Genomic DNA, 19747 nt, shown 5'->3' on the forward strand with positions numbered 1-19747 from the left:
CCGATAGAGTTCATGGACAGCCAAGATGGACAGTGATCCAGTGATGTTTTGCCCGTTTTGTGGACAACGTTTGAGCCGTTTAATGCGGTTTTTGTTTTTCGTGTGGTTAGTCTTTAGAGTTTTTATGGGGCATAGAACAGACTGACGGACCAGATATGCTGCAGCAGTGCATACAGTATTTTAATGAGGGACACTCGTACGCTGTCATCGTGGATATGATGTCCAGTTTACACGGTGTTCACATCAGCTTGAGGTCTCTGAAAACCAAACTGAATGAAACCGAGTTATATCGCAGAAAGGATTACTCCTCTACAAACGCCATAACCAGGGCCATCCGACTGGAACTTCGTGGACCTGAGTCTGGTCCGTCCGTCTGGTCCATGTCATTTAAAAACTCGAGAGACCAACCACACGAAAAACAAAACCGCGTTAAGCGGCTCATGTGTTTGCCACAAAACGGGCAAAACATCACTTGATCGCTGTCAGAGAATTTCTAATATTGTCGTGGTCGTGGACTGGCTCTGTCGCTGTCATGGATCGCTGTCCATCTCAGCTGTCCATAAACTCTATCAACGAAAACTCGTTCCCCGTGATCACTTCCGGTCCAACCCCGGAGTTGGCACATTCCCTTTCCGGTTGATGGTTGATATTTGTAAATTTGTTTTGCCGTTTGTAAAAGTCTTTCGTGTCTTGTTAATTTGTTTTCTGAAATGTAAATTTGTTTCGGGAGTTGTAAATGTGTTATGGTAATGTCATTTTGTAAATGATAAGTAAAAATGTTTTCTAAAATGTAAATTTGTCTCAAGCTTTGTAAAAGTGTTTCACATTTTGTAATCTTGGTTTGCACCTCCCGGCCACCGTACAAATGTCTCCAGAGTCAAAAGTTCAAATAATGTCCCAGATGATCAAAATTCACCTGCAGATATTTGTTATTAATGGAGACAAAGTCAAAAATTGTCAGAAAAATGAAAACCTAGAATAAAGTACAGACACCTGAAAAAATACAGTGACAAAGTAACAAAGTATTTGTACTTCGTTACTTCCCTCCTCTCAGTGGCCAACACCCAGACAAAATGCGATGGCAGCTGCAGGCCTGGTGATGGCGCTTTTATTCTGAAATATTAGTACCGGAAGTGCCTTAGCTTCAGGCTGAGGAGCAGAAACAGGTTGTGATGAACCAGTCAGGGTGTTGAGGAGTGTGTGAAGCTCCGTCACATAGAGACACCATCAGTGTGGTGAAGTCCTCAGAGGACATCACAACTATGGAGCTTCTTCCTCTCGTGTGTCTCTGTCTGCTGAGCTGCTCTGGAGAAACGTCTGCTGCTGGAGACGGTAAGAAAACTGATCATCACTCACTGACAGTCTTTAATTCTCACTGTGACGTCACACACGCACCCTGATCATCAGCACACATCGATAGTATTGATTGGATCGATTACAGAAGAATTACAGCTGGATGATGCTGAGTTTTAATCTCGAAATGCTCTGTAATGATGTCGTCATCACTGCTGTGCGTGCGCGTGCGTGCATACGTCCCTGCGTGCGTGTGCGTGTGCGTCGTCTCCATCCTGCTGCAGACACTCACAGGTTTCACAGAAACGCTCGTGCAGACATGAAACCTTCAGGATGTTGTGATTGTTGGACTTTGACTCTTAAAGTTCAGTTCACTTTGAACTAAAGTAGTTCCCTCAATAAAACAGAGACGTGGCGCAGATCTTCATCAGGAAGGACTTGATAGTTATTGGATCGTTAATGAGTTACATATAAACTATATAGTAGATAATGAGTTACCACAGGACAGACTGGGAGACACGTTATCGATCAATCATCAGCTGATGATGAGTTCATGGTGACGTTCATTACTGATTAGCTTCGGCTATAAAAGCTGTAGTGTGCAGCAGGTTTAACACAAACTGGTCCCTCAACAATTAAACATTAAATACATTAATACATAAATAAATATCTGTGGGTTAGAGTCACTTTATTCATGAGTTATATATGAATCAGTGTGAAACATGATACTGAATAGTTACCAAGTCAGATCATTAGTTAATCATTAGTTAATCATTAGTTACTCTTTAGTGAGAGAGGAGAGAATAAGCAGTTTAATCTGAGTGCTGTCCTTTATTTTTATCTTTGTTTACTCTTTAGTGAAATATAATACCAAGTAGTTACCAGGTGGACTCATTGATTATTAATAGTATTGATTGGATTGATGCTCTATAATGATGTGGCGTCTTCACTATTGGTGCGTGTGTGTCGTCTCCTTCCTGCTTCAGACACTCACAGGTTTCTGTTGATGTGATGTTGCGTCATCACTAATGTGTGTGTGTGTGTGTGTGTGTGTGTGTGTGTGTGTGTGTGTGTCTGTGTGTTGCAGCTGAGGAACAGGATAGTTTGGTGGTTAGTTGTGTCTTTGAATCCAGTCCAATAAATCAAGATGAATGAATAAAACTACAACTTCTCCTGGTGTTATAAAGCTGAAGAGTTTCCAGCTGAATACATTTTGTAAAATTCAAACACAAGGCTCAATAACAAAAACCTAATAAACTATACTGTACAGCTTAAATATACTTAAAATATGTCAGTACAAGCACGACACAACCAAAACTATTATGTTAGAGGAAACAGGTGTTGAGTTATTGTTGTGGTGTGTAAAGTTGTTATCTGACTTTGTTTCCTGATGACTCTGCATGTTAACATACTGAGTAACACATGTTTTTATCTTCCAGGTGTCAAAGTGGTCGTGAAAGAAGATGATGATGCTGTTTTACCCTGTTCGCTCAGCACCAAGGAGGACATCACAGCAAAGCTGTTTGACTGGAAGAAAGATGGTCAGAAGGAGGTGTTCTTCTATGATTCAGGCATTCATTACAATAACGGCCGTCCAGGTCAAGATGAGCAGTTCATAGGTCGAGTCTCACATTTTCAAGATCAACTGAAGAACGGCGACGCCTCCATAAAGATAATAAAAACAAAGATGGCCGACAGCGGGACCTACAGCTGCGATTTTCCACGTCTTCAGCCGAGACAAACATTCTACATTGAGCTTGTTGTTGGTGAGTGCTTTCATTAAACAGTTAAAGATGTCCGCTCATTTACTGCTGCGACTGGTTCAAGAGTCCCAGATGGACTTTTGTTGTGGTCAGAATACACATCTGGCAGGGCCTCGAGCCCACAGAGCTGCAGCCACATCTGGAGAGATGACCTCTGTATCAAACATGCCTGATATCAGAGACAACCTGCAGATTATGTCTCTCTGTGCAATGAAATTTCAGCCGTCTATAGTAGATGAAACATGACTTTTACACAGTATTACCTATCTGTTTCAAAACAATCTAACGTGTGTTTGTTTTGCCTTTCAGATCAAGTCTTAAGAGACAGAACAGGTGAAAACATCCCAGGTGAGTCCTGATTCTGATGACGTCACTCTCCAGCTCTCATTAGTAGAAAATGGCTGCCATCAGCTCCACAGGCCTCAGTATCATTCAACACACTCACATCTGTTGAGCTGAACCTCTGTGTGTCATTCTGCTGTGTTACACATCTGGAGACAACAACATCTGTTCAGTTTGTGTCAGTGTTAAAGATTTACACTAAAAACTGCCTTTATATTATATTTATAATGACAGTCAATAGAAACTGTAAATATTGTGCTTTGATCATCTCAGTGACAAAAACACATTCAAAGTTATAAACACTCAATATTCCAGTTTATCAGGTAACACAGATAAAACTCACCAGTCTCATTAAACAGACCAGGAATTAATCTTCATGAAGGTTTTAATGATCAGATTGTGTTGAAACTGTTCAGAGATGTTGATTCAGTCTTATTGTCAGTTTGGAGACTGTAGTTTGTGTTTCTTTTAAACTGTATTGTCTGAGTAGTGTGTTGAGATACTGAGAGGTGTTTCTAATATTTAGTCCAGCCTCGTTTGAAAGAATTAAACTATGAAAATATATAAAAACACACGGAAGTTTAATGTGTCACAACCTTGTTTTGGCTGTCAAGCAGAATTTCAATAAATTGTATGGTTAATTTCCATTCAGGCAGCTGAATTAAAATATTTCTTACTAACAAGATAGAGATCCATTGACACATCAGATGTATAAACCTTTTAAAGATTCAGTCTTTAATTCATTTTTACAACACAATTTTTAAATTGTAGCTCATCAAATTTAGCAGGAATTCACTTTATATGTGCGTCTGCCATGATATGAGTCAGAATCTGCCTCAAACTGGAATTAAGGTGGATTGAATGTTTAAAACACTGCTGAACTATGTAAATGAGGCTTTTCTATTTCTCTTGTCCTCTGTGTTTTTCTCTTCACACTTTAAAATGTATAAACAAGCAGAGTATGGAGGAGACAAAATCCCACATTGCGCTGTAATTGTTCTTTAACACCTCTTATTTGTTCACAGGTGCAGCTCCAAGGCCGTTTATTGCAACACTTGCTGAAACAAAGGACTGGTCTCTGCTGCAGTGTGAAGCTCATGGTGATCCACTTCCTACAGTAGAGTGGAAGGACAGTGATAACAACACTCTTAATGCTGATACACCTCAGATCTCAGAAAGAGGAGGTCGTTCATACATCACTGTCAAGACAACTGTGACCAAGACTGACAACTACAGCTGTGTAGCTACGCAGGAGACAATCAGCCATAGGATTGCTGCTGTGACCTTTGTGCACTTGACAGGTCAGTGGTATTTTAATCTTCAAACAATTTTAATTATCCTATAGTGAGTTCAGACTGAACACACAGGTAATCAGCTCAAAGTCTGTTGATGTTGAAAATGTTTCAAACTGAAGAAACTCTGAGACTTAAAATAGAAAAAGCAGATAAAAGTGTTCTGGATGGAAATAAGAAGAAGAAGTGGAGTTCATGTTTGTGCTGCTGAAACATTCACTGTAAAAACTCTCCAGCTGTTAAATTAACTGGAATAAAATCAACTTTTGTGTTCAGTCTGAATTCACCTTTAAGGATCATTTACATCATTCATTATCTTCTTCATGTTGGATATGACTACGTACAACTGTGATGATACATGACTACAATATGAGCACATACACTTGATTCATGTGTTCATTTAGTTCATTAATCAGAGAAACTGTGTTCACTGAGAGAGAAACTCTTAGTCCTGAAACACATTTGAGCTCTGTCTCCTCAAGTCACACTGGTGCTGCTTCTGGTTCTGATGCCACAGGATCTTCATCACTAAATCTTTGTGTCAGTGACATGAAAGAATGATGTTGGTACCAGCTCAGGTCCACTGAGGAGCTCAGACTGAAAGTGGTCCTGAACTCTGAGCCTCCTTTTCTGTGAAGTTTGTGGCTCCTTTCCAGTTGAGAGACAGTTTCCACAAACCAGGCCTGTAGTGAAGCTGCACAGGCTGCCTCTTCTGCCTGCTGACTGTTTAAATCCTTTACACCGACTGTTTGTGAGTTCACACCTGGACAAGTTAAATGTACATACATGTGGTTATTGAACAAAGATTTCTGCATCACCAGACTAAAATGAATCACAGCAGACAAACTGAGTCTCACACACAGCTGAGCTTGTTGTTCACCACATAATAACTACGAGGTGTAACTGTTGAGTCACTGACTGAACCAACTGACAGAACTGGATCAGTACAGAACCACAGAATATGAGCTGCTGAGTGAGTAGAAGAGGAAACAGAAGATAATGTGACTGACACTGATCTGAAATGATGAGTTATGATGAGTGATAATAACAACATGAGTCATTAAACATCAGCACAGATTTTAACTCACTCTGACTAAATATTCATTAAACGTTAAAGACAATAAATCACTTTTAGTGCTGTTGAATTATGTTTTATAAGATTATATAATATAGCTAGAATTATAAGTTATTGTAATAATAATGTGACACTTAATGTGCTGGTTATCTCTGCTGTTGTTGTTACTCTGATATATTATTATAAAACACGTTCCTGCATCTAGAAAGACAAAACAAAACAACAGCTGCTGAACCTTTACACAGTATCAGCAGCTCAGTTTAATGTCACTTGGTGCTTTATAACTTATTTCTTGTCAGTCAGTCTGCAGCTGTTGTCGTTGTTTGATTTGATGTTTGATGATGAATCTAAATGATAAAACATGAACAAACCTGCAGGTTTAAATAAAAATAAATGATGACGCTCTTCTTCCTTTTTGAGCTGCTGTTGAATAAACAGAAGAATTATAACAGATGTGATGATCAGTTTTCTGTTCTGGCAGCTTGAGACTGTTGATCAAATACACTCAGTGGACACTTTATCAGGTTCACCTGCACAATCTGTTAATGAGATCAGATTCAATACATCTTTATTTACACTGAGTAAATTAACAAAGAGACAAAGAAATTCAGTTTAACGTCCAACCAGAGGTGTAAAAAGCAGCTGTGAGCAGATTGTGCACATACAGTATGTTCAGGTGTAATAAAGAGAATAAACTGTGAGGGATGAAGACACTAAGATATAAACAGTGTGAACACGTGCAGCAGCACAGAAGGCAAAATATACAATGCAGGTATCAGAGCAAAGTAACGTCAGTGAGACGTTATATAGAGAATAAACAGCTGGAGGTTTGATGTGAACACAGTGTTCACACTATAGATCACATATATACAGTATGTACAGTAGTATAAATATGTTGATGTATATATTGTAATTTAATACAGCAGCTCTGCCACTAACTCTGTTTTTATGAACTTTATAATGTTCAGTTTGTGTCGACTTTGTCTGAAATGTGTAAATGAAAGTGTGTGTTTATTACTGAGGTCACAGTTAAAGGTGGTGTTGTACTGAACTACATCACACTGAGAGGTGTTTCTGTTTTTTTGTCCTCCCTGTTTACAAACATGACAGGTCAGAATATTAGAAACACGTCTGAATATAATACAGTCCAGTTCAACACCGTCACTAACTACGAGCTCAGTGATAAAGATTTTATTTAACTAACACCTCGATGACAGTGTCGACAAAAGTTCAGGAGCTGCTGTAAAGTCTTCACTGTTGATGTGTTTCTGTCATGATGTGAGTCAGAAAAAGTGTTTTAGTTGTAAATAGTTACAAACTCTTTGTAGAAGTGAAATGTGTCTGAAATATGATCCTCTGTTGAATAATGCTGGGAGCTGTAACTGAGCCTCATCATGCTTTTTATTACTTTTTGGTTTCTTGTGTTTTTCTTTCATCTTAAACTCGCTCTAATCAACAAGCAGAGATGTGATGAACAAAAAACATCCCAATATTACATTTCTGATGCTGTAATTAAATCTAATGTCATCTTTTGTTTCGCAGGTGCAGCTTCAGAGCCGTCTGTCACAATACTCAAAACAGATGATGGGACGGTGCTGCAATGTGTTGTTCGAGGTGCTTCTCCAAAACCTAAAGTCGAGTGGCAGGACAGCTCTGGAAACATCCTTCCTGTTAAAGATGTGAAGGTCACAGAAAGAGGAGACAGCTACGACATCGTCCTCCAAGCGGCTTTGACCAAGACCGACAACTTCCGCTGTGTCGTCACTCAGGAGGAAATCAACCATAAGATTTATGCTGAGATTGATGCGACTGTCAATGGTGAGATTCTTCCTTGTGTCTTATGAACACTTCAATTATTTTAATTGTTGATGATTTATAAGTTTTCAAAAGTGTTTATGCATGTTCAGACTGAAAACAAAGCAAATTGTGATGAAGACGTCTACACAAGTCAAAAATGTAAACTTCACCCACAAACTCAGTAACAGATTTATAAATGTCTGCTGCAGCCTGATCCTGACACTCTGTCACATTTAACTTCCAAAAGAAAAATGTTGTTAAATTGAAGAATTATTGTTTCACCAAAACACACTGTGAAGTTTTTATCAGTGTCACAGTGCAGCTCTCAGACTGGGACAAACCAGGAGACACACAGTGAACTAAACAACACAGTGATTTATTTACAACAAAGACACAAACAGCTGGAGGAGTGAGTGCAGTCAGTAGTGTAGCAGTGGATGAGTGAAGATGTGCTGTGTGGATGTTGAGCTGTAAAAACAAACCAAAGGAAACCAAAAGCCCCGACACAAAGATGTGTGAGCAGATGTTCTGAAGGATTTCTATACATGGAGCACATCAGGCCCAGGTGTGTCCCCTGCTGCTGATGAAGCTCCCAACAGGTCTGCAGCCCTGGAGACAGAAAGCACAGCAACAGCAGAGTGAAGCCGTCAGAGAGGCCGTCACTGTGAGCTCTGTTTAGATTAGAGAGATTAGAGAGAGACTTTATTAATCCCAATGACAAACTGCAGCGTTACAGCAGCCGAGTTACACATGAATCACACAACAAACACCATGAAGACACTCAGACAGGAAGAGAAGAGTTTACTCACTGATGACTTTATTATTTTATTTCTCAACTACAAACTGAACTCAGGCTGAAAACTAGGAGCAAACTTTGACTCTACATATAATTATATTTTATGAGTTTAGATCAAAGTAACTAGTAACTTTATCTGTCTGATTAATGTAGTGGAGTAAAAAGTACAATATTACCTCTGAAATGTAGTGAAGTAGAAGTATAAAGTTACATAAATTAGAGTACAATTATAAGCTCAGTACTTGAGTACTTGTACCCGTCTGTCTCTGAATGTTTGTTAATCTGAGTTGTTGTCAGAGACTCAAACAAAAGCTTTTAAACACTTAATGTTTCATATTTTAAAACACATTTTTTCTCTGACTTTAGTGAAATAAAAAATATATCAGACAACAAATCTCATGTGATGTCAATTCAAGATAATTTTTTAGTGAGTCGTGATCTTTTTTTATCAACTTAAAGCTTTTTAAACTTAAAACAGTCCCGATCATCGACTGTATAAAATATAGTCGAAGCCTTCAGGTGTGAAAGTGCCTTAAACCTGCAGTCTTTCTACCGACCAGCAGGGGGCGACTCCACTGGGCTCAGAAAGAGGTGTGATTGTGTGGAAGCTGCTTCTCACCTGATTTATTCCCTCAGTAAACAGTCTCCTGATGAGTTCATGGCCTCAGTCTCTAGTTTCAAGTCTTCTTCAGCTCAACATGATGTTCATTTAGTCAGTTATGGTCCCAGTGACAGTAAAATAGATGAAGAAGCAGGGTGTGATTTAGGGCCTGAAAACCTTCATTTATGCTGAAACCCATGTGCCTCTTAATGGTGACATCATTCTTAGTGTTCAATGATTTTAAAAAGACTTTGTCGTGCTGGTTTTTACCTTCAATAATTAAATTGATCATTTAGAAACTGTATTTTGTGTTAACTCAGGTTGTCTCTGCTTCATATTTGATTATGTTTGAACATCTGAAACAATTAAATGTGACAAATATACAAACATGGAATAAATCAGGAAGGAGTCAGATACTTCTTCATGACACTGAACATAAAGGCTGTGGAGCTGCAGTTTTTACTGGACGATGTAAACTTGTAATTATAACCGTTGTGTTGCAGTGAAGGTCCGTGACAAACAGCTTCCTGGTACTTTATTCATTAACTGCAGCAGAGTTGGTTAATTACAAGATGAATTAACTTAAAATCCAGCATTAAGTTTTGACTTAAAGTGAAAATGAGATGAAAACATGAGATGAACTGTAACACTGTGGTTTCTACATCTGAGCAGGAGTCTTCCTCTTCTGTCTGAGCCTGAAACCAGGAGTGAAGAAATGTTCAGCACCTGCAACATTTACTGATGTTTGACTGTGACTGAGAATCAGAGTCTTCATGACACAGTTTGTCCACTAGAGGGCAGCACCAGGCTCATTTTTACACTGTAAAAAGTCCCTCTCATTACATAAAGTCACACTTTTTATTAATCAGATCTAAAGGATCCTCATCAGATTTTAAAAATGTTTCAAACTGAGTGAAAACTTCAGTCTTCTACTGAGACTCAACTTCAATAATCTACAGACTGTGTGTTGATCTGCTCCCATCAGGCCCAATAACTGTGGAGCCGACCAGCACCAAGAAGCTCACAGTGATTTTAACCTTCATGTTTCTGGACAGTAGTCAGTGGTGGAAGAAGTACTCGGATACTTTACTGAAGTGAAAGAAGCAGAAACACAAAGTAAAAATACTCTGTTACAAGTAAAAGTCCACCTGAGTAAAAGTGTAAAAGTATCAGTAAAAGTATTGTGAAGAAGTTTTATATTTTATCAGATGATCCTGTGTTTTTACTGTCAGATCAAAGTGATGGACTGTAACTAAGTCCATTTATTTCTTCACTGCTGGGACCAGAACCAGAAGCAGCCTCTGAGCTGTGGAGCCCAGCAGGAGGAAACTGGACCTGAGATCAGAGCTCACATCACTGTTCCTGCTCACATTCATCCCAGTGGAGTTTTCATGTGAAACAAGTTCAGATTTCAGGAGCAGACTCACCTTTAGTTGTTCTGTGTGAGCTGTGAGGTCCAGTCTGCTGTTTATCATCTGCACTGACCTTCTGACTGATGCCCTCACTTTGTATCTGTTTCAGGGTCCAACACTGGACTGGTTGTTACCATTGTGGTTCTCAGCCTCCTTTTAGTTGGTTCTGTTGTTGCTGGTGTTGTAGCTGTGCTTTACGTCAAGCATCGCTACAAACAAAATCGTCAGAATGGTAAGTTTAAATATCGTATCAACATATTAATGATTAACAGACACCACAACTCATTCTTTATATGTATCTCATGTTCAGAGTCTTGACAGATGTTTTATCTCAGACATGAATCGTTCTGTTGATATTTACACTCAAGACATTTGAGATTTTCTTGAATGTAACTTTGTTTTCCTTCCTGCAGACGAGGAGAAGACAGAGCCTCAATCTGAACCCAACTCATCGACCTCGTTGAAAGAATCCAGCTGATCCAGAAATGTAACTCTCTTTGCATGTGCTGTGAAGTTTGCTGCTGCTGTGTGTGTGAGTTGTAACAGTTAAACATTATAAGAACCAGTTTGAGTTTCAGACGATGCTGGATGATGGTGAGGATGTTCTGACTGGTTGTTTCAGGCAGTTTGATGGTTAAGACCTGTTTTAAAGTCAGTTTAAAGGGTCGGGATGCAGCAAAGTGAAAATGAAGGTTGTTTGCAATTTCATGCAGAAGACGGAGATTTGGACTGAGGTGATCATTACTTTGCATTTCTTTTAACGAGTTTTGGGCGTGTCGGTCCGACACAAGGGCGTAACCATGGTAACAACATCGGGAAGCGTCCAAATGAGAGTAATTATGTAAAAATGTACTTTCTACAATTCTGTGATATTTATGAATGAAAATTAACACACTCAGAACATAGTTTTTCATTGTTGTTACTTCCATCGTTGATTCACCTCCACTGACTGACCACATTAAAAAAATGTGTCGGTTTTGTCTCAGGAGTTGTTAAAGTAGTTTAATTTAGTTTAATTCATTGTTTTATTTAACAAGCACCTTAATATACATCACTATCAGCCCTCCACAATAAGAGCGGGTCCTCATGCAGCACAGTGACGTGTACCTGTAACAGGAGAGAGCAGGTGGCCTTTAATGCTGACAGAGCTGATTATTAATGAATCGTTCTGTTCAGTGAGAATTAAATGAAAAGTTTGTGTTGAATTCTGATATTTGGTGAGATTCAGTTCCACTCTTGTGAAGCTTTAAGAGAAAAAATGACCAAACAAACTTTGACTCTGTTATTAATGTTGTAGAGGACAAAGACGAGCTCTTTCACTCTGTTCTATGTTGCTTTTATTCTTTTATTTTTATACTCTGATTATCTGATGCGTCTCCAGCAGCTGGTCAGTTAATCACAGGGTCGGTGGTTCGATCCCCGGCTCCTCCCGTCCACATGTCCAAGTGTCCTCGAGCAACAGGCTGAAGCCCAAACTGCTCCCGATGGTCAGACCAGCACCTTGTATGGTAGCTCACTGCCATCGGTGAGTGAGTGAGTGAGTGAGTGAGTGAGTGAGTGAGTGAATGGATGAATGAGGGCAGCAGTGCTGTATAAATGCCGTCTATTGACCAAATATTATCAGACTGCTTGTAGCGCTTAAAGCTCCTGACTGAGCTCCACATGTGCTTTAAAACCATCAGACTTCACTGAACTAAAGCTGCTGTTAACACTGTCAGTCAGTGTGAACACTTTGTAGCTACAAGTAAATATAATGTGACTTTTATATTTGTTGCCATTATTTGGGACGAGCCTGTATTGGTTCTTTATTATGTTTCCAGGTGCTCAGGCAGTCTGTCAGGTCCAGTTACACACTGATGTTTCTGTTGTTCACTGATGATGCACTTGTAGTGTTTCATGTCACTTCAGGCAGCGCTTCATCATTTCTATACAAACGTTTGAATAAAACATGAAAAATGTCAAAACTGTGTGTTGTGACTGTTTCTGATGTTTCTGTGTTCAAACTGTGATCAAAGAAATAAAAGTGATTTTAATTTATGGGTGTGATTCTGCAAACCAACCATAACTGTTCATGCACCTGCACCAGGTGTGTTGTTTCATCGAGCAGCCACAGGAAGTGAAATCTGTCAGAGACGTTAGCGCCACCTGCTGCTGTTTGACTGAAGTGTTTTGAGCTCCTTCTGTTTGTGTGTCAGGTCGAATGATGACATGAATCTCAGGAGGATGATTGGTGATTGACTTCAGGAGGAGGAAGATGCCTTCACAGCCACTAAGGATCAGGGTGGTGGAAGAGGTGGATGTCTACAAGTACCTGGGAGTGGTGATCGACAACAGACTGGACTGGAAAACTAATACTGAGGCTGTGTACAAGAAGGGGATGAGCAGACTCTATTTCCTGAGGAAGCTGAGATCCTTCAACGTGTGCAGCAAGATGTTGGAGATCTTCTACCAGTCTGTTGTTGCCGGAGCAATTTTCTTTGCTGCTGTGTGTTGGGGCAGCAGCATCAGAGCCAGCGACACTAACAGACTTGATGAAATCATCAAGAAGGCTGGCTCCGTACTCGGTCTCGGGCTGGACTCTTTTGAGACCGTGGTGGAGAGGAGAACGCTGAAGAAACTTTTATCCATCATGGACAATGATCAGCACCCTCTCCACCACACAGTAGACAGACAGCGGAGTACCTTCTCTCACAGGCTGCTTCAGCTCTGCTGTCGAAGGGACTGATACAGGAAATCTTTCCTGCCACATGCCAACACATTTTACAACAACAGCTGAAACTCTGGTCATAACATACAGTCTCTACGCACTTTATATGTTTTTACACGGTTCTGCACCTCATCTGTTCACTGCACCTTATACTTTATTTTGCACTACAATTAATACTGCTTGTGTATACACCAACACTGCTCATTTATACATTTTTATACATATTTTTTGTATATATACATTTTTTATATTACATTTTATATTGTTATGTTAATATGTCTAGGTTTTTCTCTTTATTTCACTGTGTTGTCATTCGTCTCTGTGTGTAATGCTGCTGCTACACCTTAATTTCCCAGCTTGGGATCAATAAAGTATATCTATCTATCTATTCTATTCTATTCTATTCTAGGACAAACACACTCAGTGAGGCTGTTTTACACTTTTATGGAGAACTGGTTGTGATGTGTTGTTGTGGCATCATTGCTGCTGCAGATGTGTGTGTCTGAGTGTGTGTTTGGTGTTTGTGCCTCACACAGCTCTCTTCTGGAGAAGAAGGGTGATGTTAGCCAAAACACAGAACTGACTGAATCACTCTGGCTGATGAAATACTCTGACAAACAAAGGCTGCTTTCAGAAGACTTCAACAGATCGAAGTTTCACTTCTCATCTCAAAGGACCTTTAGTAGATTATTACAGAGAAACAGCTGTGTGTGAGTCAGTGTGAAAACTAATGACAGTAATTGTTCCTGTCCTCAGCTGACTGCAAACTCAGTGAACTACATCATCTCATCAACACACGTCACCAACACCAACATGGAGCCAACTGGGCTCTGAAAAGGTCGTGAGAAAGATGAAAATCACAGTAAATCTGCTCAGTTTGACTTATTCCAATATGGAACTTCAGTTCAGTTCAGTTCATTATCTACCGCTTTTTCCGTGAGGGTCGCGGAGACGTTGCCGCTTTATCCCCTTTCAGAGGATTGCGGGGGTTACTGGGGCCAAATCCAGTTCTCATAGGGCGGAGGCCAGGGTATATCCCTGGACGAGTCGCCAGCTCATCGCAGGGCCCTCTGACGGCAGAGGCTGCCACACAAGGTGCCAACTGCGCGCCAGGAGCAGTTTTGGGGTTCAGTATCTTGCTCAAGGATACTTCGGCATGTAGCGATTTCCAATATGGAACTTATTCATTCACAAACATTTATGCCCTTTCTTTCCTGAATGTTTGTGAATTCATGACATGTCTATAAATGATACATTTTCTTATTTAGCTTTCAGTCCATGTCATTTTTTATAATGCTTTAAAAATTGAGATATTGAGTTTAGCAAACCTAAATTTTAAGTGTCCCAGATTATCAAATCAAATTCATCAAATTTGTTTCCTGCTGATCCAGGTCTATGGACGAGTCTGTCCTGCTTCTTTGTATTTGTTAAGGTTCTGATCCAGAGTCTGTCAGGTCCAGTTACACACTGAACTCTACACTCAGTGTCCAGTTTATTAGGTACAGCGAGCTGAAGCTGATGCAGTCTGATACAACAGTCGTGCAGTAAATCCTCCTTCATGAAGGTTTAATGTTCAGTTTGTTGTTCAAAGATTCGACTTCATGATCAGTTTGCAGGCTGCAGTTTGTGCAGCTGTTGAACTGTTGTGTCTTATTCTGGCGGCTGTTTTTATTATTCTTATTATAGTTTGAGCCGGGTGTCCCTGATAAACTGGACACTGAGTGTTTACTGTTGGTGTCTGATATCTGAATTGTGGCTCTCAGAGTTCATGTATGTTTCTGTTGTTGACTGATGATGCACTTGTAGTGTTTCATGTCACTTCAGGCAGCGCTTCATCATTTCTATACAAACGTTTGAATAAAACATGAAAAATGTCAAAACTGTGTGTTGTGACTGTTTCTGATGTTTCTGTGTTCAAACTGTGATCAAAGAAATAAAAGTGATTTTAATTTATGGGTGTGATTCTGCAAACCAACCATAACTGTTCATGCACCTGCACCAGGTGTGTTGTTTCATCGAGCAGCCACAGGAAGTGAAATCTGTCAGAGACGTTAGCGCCACCTGCTGCTGTTTGACTGAAGTGTTTTGAGCTCCTTCTGTTTGTGTGTCAGGTTGAATGATGACATGAATCTCAGGAGGATGATTGGTGATTGACTTCAGGAGGAGGAAGATGCCTTCACAGCCACTAAGGATCAGGGTGGTGGAAGAGGTGGATGTCTACAAGTACCTGGGAGTGGTGATCGACAACAGACTGGACTGGAAAACTAATACTGAGGCTGTGTACAAGAAGGGGATGAGCAGACTCTATTTCCTGAGGAAGCTGAGATCCTTCAACGTGTGCAGCAAGATGTTGGAGATCTTCTACCAGTCTGTTGTTGCCGGAGCAATTTTCTTTGCTGCTGTGTGTTGGGGCAGCAGCATCAGAGCCAGCGACACTAACAGACTTGATGAAATCATCAAGAAGGCTGGCTCCGTACTCGGTCTCGGGCTGGACTCTTTTGAGACAGTGGTGGAGAGGAGAACGCTGAAGAAACTCTTATCCATCATGGACAATGATCAGCACCCTCTCCACCACACAGTAGACAGACAGCGGAGTACCTTCTCTCACAGGCTGCTTCAGCTCCGCTGTCGAAGGGACTGATACAGGAAATCTTTCCTGCCACGTGCCAACACATTTTACAACAACAGCTGAAACTCTGGTCATAACATACAGTCTCTACGCACTTTATATGTTTTTACACGGTTCTGCACCTCATCTGTTCACTGCACCTTATACTTTATTTTGCACTACAATTAATACTGCTTGTGTATACACCAACACTGCTCATATATACATTTTTATACATATTTTTTGTATATATACATTTTTTATATTACATTTTATATTGTTATGTTAATATGTCTAGGTTTTTCTCTTTATTTCACTGTGTTGTCATTCGTCTCTGTGTGTAATGCTGCTGCTACACCTTAATTTCCCAGCTTGGGATCAATAAAGTATATCTATCTATCTATTCTATTCTATTCTATTCTAGGACAAACACACTCAGTGAGGCTGTTTTACACTTTTATGGAGAACTGGTTGTGATGTGTTGTTGTGGCATCATTGCTGCTGCAGATGTGTGTGTCTGAGTGTGTGTTTGGTGTTTGTGCCTCACACAGCTCTCTTCTGGAGAAGAAGGGTGATGTTAGCTGAAACACAGAACTGACTGAATCACTCTGGCTGATGAAATACTCTGACAAACAAAGGCTGCTTTCAGAAAACTTCAACAGATCGAAGTTTCACTTCTCATCTCAAAGGACCTTGAGTAGATTATTACAGAGAAACAGCTGTGTGTGAGTCAGTGTGAAAACTAATGACAGTAATTGTTCTTGTCCTCAGCTGACTGCAAACTCAGTGAACTACATCATCTCATCAACACACGTCACCAACACCAACATGGAGCCAACTGGGCTCAGAAAAGGTGAAAATCACAGTAAATCTGCTCAGTTTGACTTATTCCAATATGGAACTTCAGTTCAGTTCAGTTCATTATCTACCGCTTTTTCCGTGAGGGTCGCGGAGATGTTGCCGCTTTATCCCCTTTCAGGGGATTGCGGGGGTTACTGGGGCCAAATCCAGTTCTCATAGGGCGGAGGCCAGGGTATATCCCTGGACGAGTCGCCAGCTCATCGCAGGGCCCTCTGACGGCAGAGGCTGCCACACAAGGTGCCAACTGCGCGCCAGGAGCAGTTTTGGGGTTCAGTATCTTGCTCAAGGATACTTCGGCATGTAGCGATTTCCAATATGGAACTTATTCATTCACAAACATTTATGCCCTTTCTTTCCTGAATGTTTGTGAATTCATGACATGTCTATAAATGATACATTTTCTTATTTAGCTTTCAGTCCATGTCATTTTTTATAATGCTTTAAAAATTGAGATATTGAGTTTAGCAAACCTAAATTTTAAGTGTCCCAGATTATCAAATCAAATTCATCAAATTTGTTTCCTGCTGATCCAGGTCTATGGACGAGTCTGTCCTGCTTCTTTGTATTTGTTAAGGTTCTGATCCAGAGTCTGTCAGGTCCAGTTACACACTGAACTCTACACTCAGTGTCCAGTTTATTAGGTACAGCGAGCTGAAGCTGATGCAGTCTGATACAACAGTTGTGCAGTAAATCCTCCTTCATGAAGGTTTAATGTTCAGTTTGTTGTTCAAAGATTCGACTTCATGATCAGTTTGCAGGCTGCAGTTTGTGCAGCTGTTGAACTGTTGTGTCTTATTCTGGCGGCTGTTTTTATTATTCTTATTTTAGTTTGAGCCGGGTGTCCCTGATAAACTGGACACTGAGTGTTTACTGTTGGTGTCTGATATCTGAATTGTGGCTCTCAGAGTTCATGTATGTTTCTGTTGTTCACTGATGATGCACTTGTAGTGTTTCATGTCACTTCAGGCAGCGCTTCATCATTTCTGTACAAACGTTTGAATAAAACATGAAAAATGTCAAAACTGTGTGTTGTGACTGTTTCTGATGTTTCTGTGTTCAAACTGTGATCAAAGAAATAAAAGTGATTTTAATTTATGGGTGTTGTGCTCACATCACACGAGGCACCATAGGGGTGGACGATATATATCGTTTGCGATAATATCGTCATTGTTGTTTTAACGATGTGCAAATTTCCATTATCGAGTATTTAAATTACTTCGCCAAAAATATTGAAACGCACGCGGAAACTCCTCACATCCACTTAATACACGGTGCAGCAGCGCTCTCTACAGCATGGCACCCCTCCACCTCTGAACCCCTCACAACAACAACAACAACAACAATGGCGGACCACATGCTTGTGTTCGTGTTTCTTGCAACTTACTCGCCTTGTAGTCGAGTGTGAGTCGCAGCAGCAGTTCGGCCTCATTATCGGTTATCAACAAAATCTGAGCAAGTCAACAATATCGGGCAGGCCAGAGGCTCGGTTCTGAAACGTTCCCGCTGGGTTCTCTTTATACATTCATGGTATGACGTCATGCGGAGGGCGGAACAAAACCTGTAGCAGACGCGACGTCATAGAGCAGCTTCCGGTGGATCCCCAGCGCGTCTCTCTGTAGAGGAGGAGCAACAAGTTTGTTCTGAAACTAAAATGTGACTTTCTGTCAGTGTTTTCAGTGTTTCTCTTCAGAACATGGAGACTTATGTTCTGTTGGTAATTGTCATGTTTGTGCTGGTTTATAGTTCAACCATTAGTGAGCAGCTGTTACATTTCCTCACACCAGCTGTTTTAGTAGTTGTAGCGCGCTCTGCTGGACAAACTATGTCATTACACCAATTTTAAGTAACCCCCAAGCATGTTTTTCTGCATTATAGTTTTTAAATATAAGGTTTTCATATCGGTGCATATCGGACAATATATACACCGATACCGATATATCTGTGAGAGGCTCATATCAGTCAGTCGGGCTCTACTATTTTGCACAATGTTCATTTTGTGTCCTTCAAGGAATTTAGATGGTAAAAAACTCCAAGCGGTCATGTAACTTAAAATGACCCTGCTTGTAGTGAATTGTGAGGAACATGAGAAAACCCTGCCTGAATAATCCACTGCAGACAATTTAAAGGTGTATTTACTCATTACTTTAATACAGTTATGAAAAGACATTTGTAGCAGGGAGAGAAGGAAGATAACTGGATAAAATGGAGTTGTAAAATTAGAAATGTCACAGTTGTGGTTAAGGCGTCAACAATGTCCTTTGGGAGGTGTACAGGTGTGTCGGGGCAGGGTGCTGCTCCCATTGAGCCGTCCCCCCTGTTAAAAATTAACAAATCACCTACTGGTTTTATGTCCCAGACCACCTCTGTTTCGTGTTCGCTCCTTTTAAATACACATAAGTGGTTTTTTAATCCAAATGTTATTTACTGATGTATTTTATGTTGTGGAACAAAACTTAAAAATCTCTTACGCTCATGTGTTAACTACAGAAGATGTTTGACGAGAAACCTAAAATAGCAGCCTTCTTAAAAGAGGTGTCAGTCATCACACGTCACACACACACACACACACACGCATTATTATTTATATCTTCTAACAGTGAAACAAAGAAAGAATGTTTGCAGGGAACGAGTTTCTCGGAAAGTAGCAGCTTCTCAAAAGAGGATATGATCCCCCCCAAACCCACCCAACCAACCATCCAACCAACCCCCTGAGTCCATCTAGAAACATCCTTTACACAATCATGTTATTTGAACCGAGGTTCAACTCTTTCTGAAACACATGATTGTGTAAAGGATGTTTCTAGATGGACTCAGGGGGTTGGGTGGGTTTGGGGGGGGGGGGGGTCATATCCTCTTTTGAGAAGGCTGCTACTTTCCGAGAAACTCGTCCCCTGCAAACATTCTCTCTTGATTTCACTGTTAGAAGATGAAGAGTTACAGTGAGACCTCTGTGAGAAACAAAAAACGATCTATTTTATTGTAATTATTCTCATGAATGCTGCTCAGTGGTTCCAACATGCTCGTGCCCGTCCACTGTGGGAAGGTGTGTGTTTACTGAGGGCAGTGTGGGCAGTCTGATCTTCACAACAAGTGTGTGAAAGGGTATGATGGTGTAACCGGATGGTTTTATGTTTATATATTTCATTTCTCTTCTGTGTCCCTCAGTCTTTGCAGCAGGCAAGACGATCGCAGCAGGTGTG

At 40.4% G+C, this 19747-nt stretch overlaps 2 protein-coding genes across 2 annotated transcripts in view; one reads left to right on the forward strand and one right to left on the reverse strand.

Moving 5' to 3' along the window:
* LOC140997859 (butyrophilin subfamily 3 member A2-like) overlaps positions 1 to 19747 on the reverse strand; it is a 152247-nt gene that overhangs the window by 41503 nt on the left and 90997 nt on the right. The gene's annotated exons all lie outside the window — the stretch shown is intronic.
* Positions 1173 to 10689, forward strand: LOC140997567 (butyrophilin-like protein 1). The gene is made up of 6 exons (XM_073467512.1): positions 1173 to 1332; positions 2733 to 3059; positions 4424 to 4699; positions 7308 to 7583; positions 10481 to 10603; positions 10682 to 10689. Exons 1-6 carry the CDS (start codon positions 1263 to 1265, stop codon positions 10687 to 10689), a joined length of 1080 nt encoding a protein of 359 aa, XP_073323613.1. The 5' UTR covers positions 1173 to 1262.

This window comes from Pagrus major, chromosome 6, assembly GCF_040436345.1.
Source record: "Pagrus major chromosome 6, Pma_NU_1.0".
Taxonomy (NCBI): Eukaryota; Metazoa; Chordata; class Actinopteri; order Spariformes; family Sparidae; genus Pagrus; species Pagrus major.

Bases quoted from the DNA above. Each gene is read 5' to 3' on its own strand.
- LOC140997567 (XM_073467512.1), top strand. From the start codon at position 1,263: ATGGAGCTTCTTCCTCTCGTGTGTCTCTGTCTGCTGAGCTGCTCTGGA. The intron at 1,333-2,732 runs GTAAGAAAACTG...TTTATCTTCCAG, and splicing joins AACGTCTGCTGCTGGAGACG to GTGTCAAAGTGGTCGTGAAA. The intron at 4,700-7,307 runs GTCAGTGGTATT...TTTGTTTCGCAG, and splicing joins GACCTTTGTGCACTTGACAG to GTGCAGCTTCAGAGCCGTCT.